The sequence below is a fragment of the Gossypium hirsutum genome, chromosome D13, assembly GCF_007990345.1.
Source record: "Gossypium hirsutum isolate 1008001.06 chromosome D13, Gossypium_hirsutum_v2.1, whole genome shotgun sequence".
In the NCBI taxonomy this organism is placed as follows: domain Eukaryota; kingdom Viridiplantae; phylum Streptophyta; class Magnoliopsida; order Malvales; family Malvaceae; genus Gossypium; species Gossypium hirsutum.
Window position 1 is genome coordinate 62686120 of NC_053449.1, and position 8798 is coordinate 62694917.

An 8798-nucleotide genomic window follows, 5' to 3' on the forward strand; every position below is an offset into this window, starting at 1 on the left:
CGTGTGAATGAATGAAATGTCCTTTGATTTTTAAGAGAAAGACAAATTATTTATTCTAAGTATTATTAATTAATTGTTGAAACAAATAGGTAAAACATAACTAATTAAAAATATTATTTTAACTCGATTAATATGAGTATTGTTATTAGGACGTGATTTCGAGTATCTTGAAATGTATTATCCTCTTATTTATAGTTTGGGAGGAACCATAAATAATCTTAAATATTGTTTAAAAAAGAACAGATATAAATAATTATAATTTTAACTCTTAATAATAATAAAATTTTTAATTTAAATATTCTAGCTCTGCGATTAATTATGAAATTATATTTTTGCCCTTTAAAAAAACTATGTCATTTTAGGAAAAGAAAAGTCTTACCCACTCAAAACGATTTTTGACTTCGTCCTTGTCTAATGGCTAGCAATATCATGAGATAATTTAATACTTGTGTTTTTTTATCTTATATAAATATACGAGTTTGAATTTAATGTTTAATTTAGTACATAAGTTTTTTTTGTTCTAATTAAGCACTTACATTTTATTTACTAAATTTCATGGTATTCGAAACCAAATTGATGGTCAAATCAGTTAGGTCACCGGTTTATTGGTCCAATCGATTCAATTAAATAAATTAATATAAAATTAATAAAAAATATTTAAAAATATAAAAAAATCGGCTCAAGCGGTTCGTATTGATTTCAAAATCAACCTGTTTAGTACCCTTCTACTGACCGATACACCATTCGATTCTCGATCCAAGTGGTCTAACTGGCCAGTTTAATTTGGTTAAAGCAACCTTGCTAGAAATTATGTGTGAAACATTCATTAGCTCGCTTGTTCTAGATGCCAAATTAAATATTGAAACAAAAAATTAGGTACCAAATTGGAATAAAAAATAATTTAGGGTACTAAATGATATATTAAACCAAAAAAAAACCTTTGAAAGAAAACACAACTGGCAGTTAAGTAATTAAAGAATCCCCAAAACGGTATTTCATTACAGTTTCAGTCACTCCAAACAAACCAAAATAAAGTATAAAGCAAAAAGCATTTAAAAATCTCTCCTCTGAAATTCAAAATCCAAACGCTTAATTTAAAAAAAAAATTCTCATTTTCCTTAATTTCCTCGGTGACTATATTTTGTATGTCCTCAAATATAGATAAAAGTACTCCCACCTTCACTCCCAAAAAAAAAATACAAAAAAGAAGATTCTGGAAAAAGAATTATGAATTCGCCGACGACGGCAAGGGATTCATCGTCGCCGACACGGATCGTGGCTCGTTCTTCGATGATGGACTGGATAAGAGCTTGTGGCTTGTCGGGATTAGCCGGTATGAAGATCGATAAAGAAGAACTCAGACGAAGGCTTTCGATGCCTCAGTATCTACGCCTTGCTATGTTAGATTCCATTAAGAAAAAAGACGTCGACGGCGGCGATGAACATTTCCGTTCGCGTTCTTCCGACTACGATGGTACTGTTCCTCAATCTCCTATCGTTGTTTTTATTAACTCTCGCAGCGGCGGTCGCCATGGTCCTGTCCTTAAAGAGCGTCTCCAGCAGTTAATCAGCGAAGAGCAGGTAACTTTTGTTCTTTTTTTTTATGATTTCCTTTAATTCTTTAGAGACTTTATTTTTATGTATGTTAGTTAAAGAATTTATAGTTATGTAAATGTAGGTGTTCGACCTCCTCGACGTGAAACCTCATGAATTTGTAAGGTATGGATTGGCTTGCCTTGAGAAGTGGGCTAACAATGGAGATATCTGTGCGAAAGAGACACGACGGAACATTAGAGTTGTAGTATGTTTCTACCAACGTACAACTTGTTTTCCCCTATACTCTGTGTCTGTGCCTCAGTTACAGTTCAATTATTATTAAGTTTTAAAAGTAATTTTTTTAAGTATTAAATTAAAAAAAAAATTCTTTTCATTTCTTTTGAGGGATAAAGTACTTGATTTTTACTTTTATGCATAACCTTTATGTTAAAATTGGTGGTTTACTTGTATGTTACTCATTGGTTAGATGTTAATAAAACATCGCAAACTGATGTTATACCACTCTGTATGACTGTGCAGGTTGCTGGAGGTGATGGTACAGTTGGTTGGGTTCTTGGATGTCTCGGAGAACTTCATCAAAAAGGTCGAGACCCGGTTCCTCCAGTAGCTGTGATTCCACTTGGTACTGGCAATGACTTGTCTAGAAGTTATGGTTGGGTAAGATACTTTAAAATTTTTAAGTTTTGATGTTGTTTGCTTGTTTGTTTCTCTCGTTTTGTTGACTAGTGCCATGAATGTTACTGCAGGGAGGTTCATTTCCTTTTGCTTGGAAATCGGCAATTAAAAGAACTTTGCACCAAGCTACTACTGGTCCAATTTGTCGTTTAGATAGGTGAGCATACATTTATCACATGATATTGATTTGTACTCTGTTTTGCTTTTGCATACTGATGGTCTTTAGTTGATTGCATTCTATTTATAAGTTTGATTATCCACTATTAAGGACTTTGGTGTATACATCAGTTTCTTATTATTGAAAATGAGTTAGCATAAGAAATTATTTTTATATACATATATATATATCTTAGTTTGTTGTTATGCCTCTGATTGCTTCTTTGATGGATCAGTTGGCATGTTGTACTGCAAATGCCTGGTGGAGAAGTTATTGATCCTCCCCATTCTTTGAAGGCTACCGAAGAGTGTCATTTTGATCAGGTAGTAACCTCTATGCTTTAAACCCTCTGTTTTACTTGCATGGCTATATTACCAAGGATTGATGCGAAATTGAGTCCTTTGGATAGTGTTTAAGTTGTCTGTTTTGAGTTTGTAGACTTTGGTTGTTAAGCGACTTAATTTGGTATTATTGGAGTTCACCAAATATCATTTGTGGATAACATCATATAATTATGTAAGGACGTTTTATCTGTCTATTTTTGCTTGTTAGTAAAATTATACAGACAAGTTTTTTTAAAGAAAAATGTACCTTTTAGGTCATAGATCAGTGTATGCTCTAATGATTTGATCCAATATATTGCACATTATCAAATGAACTATGACATCATATAACTAAAACCTCTTCCTTCTAAGCCTAGTGCGTTGATTTACTATCTGTTACTTAAACTTGAAAATTAGTGTTTTTTTTTTTTTTTTTAAATCTTTTTTCTCTTGATTGTGATTTTATGATGTGGAATTTCAAATTCGAATGAAAAATTCTTGTCTGTGACTGCAGACTTTGGAGATTGATGGGGGCATTCCTGACAAAGTGAACTGCTATGGAGGAGTATTCTATAATTACTTTAGCATAGGTATAGTATACTCATCCTGGTTGGTTTAACTTCATGCATGTGTAAATTCACTTGTTGAGGAGCTCTACCATCATGTAGAAGCTTAATAATCTTAAATTTGGTAAGTTAGCTGCTAATTTATTTTAGGAGAAACTGAATAGGGTTTCAGCTTTTTAACCAAATCCTTAATAGATTCCATGGATGAGTGAGCTTTTATAATGATTCCCTCTCATCTATTCTATAGAAAAAAAAGCTAGATTTTTTTTTTTGGGGGGGGGGCATATGACACTTAAGACTTAGGACAACTCATTAAATCCTTGCTTATGATGTTTTGTTCTCATTATTGTTTTGCATTCAGGAATGGATGCGCAAGTTGCTTATGGATTCCATCATTTACGTAATGAGAAACCTTACCTTGCGCAAGGTCCTATTACAAATAAGGTATTAGGTCTTCTTTTTATTTTACTTATTGACCATAACTTGAAGATTGTTTTGTTGTAATCCCTTAGCGCTATACCGTCTATCAAATGTACATATTTTATTTTTAAAGTTGCTTAATGGTAATAAGCCCATCTGCCTAACGTACAGGGATATCATCTATAGATTATATGTCCAGATGATATTAGTGACTACCACATTTTCTTGCTTATTAAAATCTCAATTTTATTATTTTTGTGACTAAATTTTGCATTTCAGTCTTGTAATACCTATATTTTAAATATTTTCTGCTCATAATACTTTGACATGAGATGAGGAGGATTCGTGAAAAGATATAGAAGTAAAATGAATCTACATGAAACTGGTAGGAAAGTCTTGTACGTTTCTTATGTGGGAACATTCATGTTGTCCCATTTTTCACCTTCTGCTTTCCTTTTAATAAAAGAGATCTGGAGTTCTTCTGTAGAAGTATCCAATATTAGTGCATATGCTGGGATGTTTAGACTTAAACTTTCTGTTCTGATTTATCTTATAAACATCTTAGTTGTAATTTTGGTTTATGCAGTATCTTTTATTGTTTCTCCCGCAATTTTTGGCAGGATTTGCCCAAAAGATAACACTAGTTTTGCGAAAGTTAAATTAAATTACAGTGTGCAGCTTAGTATTTTCTGGTCTATGATTTGCTTTGAGAAAACTAATATTGAATTTTGTGGCAGATTATCTACTCCAGTTACAGTTGCACTCAGGGCTGGTTTCTCACACCTTGTGTGAGTGATCCAAGTTTAAGGTTAGATATTATTTATGATAGTTGTTTAGCTGCATCTTAAACCTATTATGGACATTGGATTTTCTAAATAACAATATTTTGTGTCTGTGTCTAGTAAGCATGTGGTTAGGTTTGACTTTTGCTTAAACGGTATAGGCCTTGGTGCCAAGATAAACCGCAAGAAAAGACTGCTTTAAATTTATGATTATTACATAGGCGGTCAATGTTGGAAACAGGGGGCTGGGTCAGGTGATTGAACCAGTGACCCAATAGGTCTGGTTCATATCTAAGAACTGTGAAACCAATGAATCAGTAGGAAAGTGGATCAGTAAAAAACTGGATTTAAGCTGATAAAAAAATGTTTTTTGGATTTTTTTATTAAAATTAATTTTGCAAGTGATAAGATGAACTTTTAACTTCTAAATCCCATTAAATAAAATACTTGTTTTCATTAATTAATTACTAGTTAAATACTTGTCTAATATTAAAATCATATAATTAACATTTAATTGAATAATTTGGTTCAACTGTTTGGACCAGTTGAATCAGTCCATAGGTCACACCGGATTGACCTCTGATTTGGTTTTTATTCATTGTAGACAGTGTGTCCCAGGCAGTGGTCTTGGTGCTGAGGCCAAGGCTGAATTTGCTTTACCAATCAGAAGTCTTTATGCATGCATTGCTTTGAAAGACAAGGGTTGACAATTGACATGCCTCTGTTAGGCATCAAGTATTCTTCTATAATTTTAAAGTCTAAGTTGACTTGACAATATTAGTATGCTTAGACAAAAATGGTATTTAGCATTATATTATCTCAGCACCTTGCTTTTCGCAAGCAAATGCCTTTTTGCTCTTGTGCTGTAGAAATCATAAAAGTTCTAGTTTCTGGAGGGTGTCTCCTTCAGCCACATTGTGTTGTGCCTTTATTTTTTTAAAATTAATAAAACAATCATTTTAATTAAAATGCACATTCTTTGAAATGCTTGTTCTATTTAATCGACAAGTTCTTAGTTGATACCTATTTTCTTTTGTTGAGAATAAATATTCCATGAAGCCTATGGAGAAGGTGTCTTTCTTGTTAATTGTAGTTTGAGTGAACAACCTTTCTTTTCGAGGTGAATATGTTTAAAATATATTTCTAAATGCAGGGGACTGAAGAATATTTTAAGGATATATATTAAAAAGGCCAGGTGCTCGGAATGGGAGCAAATTCCCGTCCCTAGAAGGTACATCCCTAACTATTTACCTCTACCTTGTAATACATGGGCATCTTATTTGTTCTAGGATCTTTTTTTTTGGCAGTCGTCGTTATCTTATGTATTAGCTTTCATCATTCTTATTTAACCTTTTAATGTTCACTAGATATCTTTACATCTGTAGTATTTCTTTCTATTGAACCTTTTGCTTAATGAACTATATTGCTAAAGTAGTAAATTTGCATGACAAGCATTTTCTCATGGTATGGCGAATGATTTAATCACACTCTAATTTTATAATACTTTGTTTTAGTGTGAGGGCAATTGTTGCTTTAAATCTTCATAATTACGGAAGTGGGCGAAATCCATGGGGTAAGCTAAAACCAGAGTATTTGGAAAAGGTATGATGCATTTCAAGTTATCTAATGTTCATTCATTTACAGAAAAAAGACTATCTGTTCACGTATCAAACTGTTTGCTTGTGCTTGATGTTTGAATTGGGATTGCAAAAAGCTGAGGAATATAATTTGTTTGGGCGTTGTACCGGGCCTAAAATATTTTCTGCTTGATTTTGCAATTGAAAACCATTTCAGCTTGGTTCACTTCCATGATCGGAGCTTTGAACCTACTTAAGAAATGAAATTGTTTTGGCCAATGTTCTTTTCCAGCATGTCAGTTTAACCAAATGGTATTTGCACACGTATAATTGACACTGAAAATGTCAACTATCATGTCTAATATGATCCAGATATCAGGAATAAACTCTATCAAGGGTCAAAATCTATGAAAACGAGGCAATTTGTGATCATTTGATGCATAGGTCTTTGAAATATTGTCTTGATTCTGATGGTTCTTAGTCAGCATTATTTTACTGAAAATGCATGTTTCTATATGATCACTACATAACGTGTAGTCAAGTTAAAACTTGGTCACAAGGAATTGCATGTTTTGTGGAATACGTATTTAGGTTTCAGTATTCTGAAAGATAATGGAAACTTAAATGCTTTCTTATGGCCCAAGCTTACGGTGTAAGATCAATGTCTGTTATGACAGAGAGTTGGAAGTTAATCGGTCTTTATGTGGAAATACTAAGCTTGTTGGTACTCGGTCTTTATGTGTAAATATTGAGCTTGTTGACAGCCTTGATTGAAATCCATGTTTGTCTTCAATTTGTCTTTATTTATTTTTCAGAGAGGCTTTGTCGAGGCCCATGCCGATGATGGTCTCCTAGAAATTTTTGGTTTAAAGCAAGGATGGCATGCATCATTCGTAATGGTTGAACTCATATCTGCAAAACACATTGCACAGGTACTGGAACTTGTTTAATTTCTATCCTAACAAATCAACTGGTGTAAAAATTGTCCTTGGTAGTTAGCCAAAGAGAAAGAAAATAGAAACTATGATCCAGACCTTTCGAAAGTTGCTCTACTGTGCACCAGTTCTTGTATGGGTAGTTCTGAGTGTCGCTGCAATCGTCTGAAAATTTGGTATGTTTGACAAGTTTTATGGATTGCTTTGCAGGCTTCATCGATTAGACTGGAGATACGGGGCGGAGAGTGGAAAGATGTATTTATGCAGATGGATGGGGAACCATGGAAACAGCCCATGAGCTCGGAGTATTCGACGTTTCTCGAAATTAAGAGTGTGCCTTATCAGTCTCTAATGATCAATAGAGAATGATATCGGCATAAAGCCGGGATCGAGGTAAAGCTTGGTCTGTCATCCCCCAAAAGGGCTTGTAGATTATATTTGTTTTCCCACATTGCCTAGAACATGGGGCACTGAGAAGAGACAAATCTGTTGTACCAAAATTCATTTGCGGAGTCAATTCCATAGTGTATTTTATATATTTATTAATTATTTCAAGTGGTGTATCCTTTTGACATTTGTTTTTGTTTAAATCCTTAGCCAAATTCTTGGGCATATATGTATGAGTAGTGTTGTGCATGTGAGATCAGTGTACTTGGCTCAGATAGCTCTGTGCAGTTTTGTGAACACCATGGTTGTCGGAATTACCCGGAGAAAGTGATTGGATTGATTAAATCGTATGCTTTTTTAAAAGATTTATTTAATCAAATTGGATTAATGTGTTGGGTATTTGAAGAGAGAACAATAATCATGAAAAGAAAAATTTAGGTGAGAAAAGCATTGTGTTCATAATTGGATTGGCGGACTGGAATCGAGGATTGGTTGGATAGATTGAATTATTTTAATAATTTATTTAATCAAATGAGATGAATCATCTAACTTTTTAGAAAACGCAGAAGAAGCAAGAGTTCCGAAAATAATTTTAGCAGACTGGACCATTTGCTGAAAAAACGTTGGTCGGTGTCGCTTCTTGGGTGGCCTCATGTATTCTAACTTTTTAGACTAGAAAATGAAAATTCAATTGATTGGGAATGCCACGTATCCAATAATTGAGAACAGTGTTCATCATCATTCATAGGTACACTATTAAACGTGCATTCCACATGCTCCTTTCAATTAACACAAATTCATAGTTATTTTGCATATGGCTCTCACTCATTCTCTATACTTTTTATCAATTTCATTATAAATTCTGATCATGTCTATTTTTTTACACGATACTTAAAATTAAACATAGCCTTTCTTCAATCTATAAATAGGAGGACTTCAGCGTCCTCAAACTCACATTCCCTTGCATTGACAACAATACCCATAGCAATCGAATTAAGACTCAACTCTCTCTCTCTCTATATATGCATGATTTTGTTTTGGCAAATTTTGCTATTTATATCAACATTCTAAGGTTACAAAAATATCTTATAGTTTAGTTAAAATTTTGGGTATACTTTGATTCTTTGCGAGTGCAGAATAAAATTTTGGATTTGTTTTTCAAACATTTTATAATTGTGATATACTCTAAAGACATGACTACGCTTTTAAGGAAAATGTTGGTCACACTTCAAAATCTTCAAGTTATCTTTTTCTTACATCAATTCAACTAAAAAACACATTGCTTATTTTGTTCTCTCTTTAATCAATAGAAGTAACAGTAGAGCATTAGAACATAAACTCTAAAACTAATCAATCTACTTTCATCCCATCTAAATAAAACTAAATCATTAAAATATAATTGAACAGAACTCACACCCG

The 8798-nt window shown here is 33.1% G+C and overlaps 1 protein-coding gene across 1 annotated transcript; it reads left to right on the plus strand.

The window, feature by feature from the left end:
- The first annotated feature begins 997 nt into the window (after window positions 1–997).
- Window positions 998–7547, plus strand: LOC107942805 (diacylglycerol kinase 7). The gene is made up of 12 exons (XM_041109526.1): window positions 998–1581; window positions 1679–1801; window positions 2077–2214; window positions 2304–2389; window positions 2625–2712; window positions 3227–3302; window positions 3640–3722; window positions 4436–4506; window positions 5634–5711; window positions 5995–6082; window positions 6873–6989; window positions 7203–7547. The coding sequence occupies exons 1-12, from the start codon at window positions 1228–1230 to the stop codon at window positions 7359–7361; spliced, it is 1461 nt and encodes a 486-aa protein (XP_040965460.1). The 5' UTR covers window positions 998–1227; the 3' UTR covers window positions 7362–7547.
- The last annotated feature ends 1251 nt before the right edge of the window (window positions 7548–8798 follow it).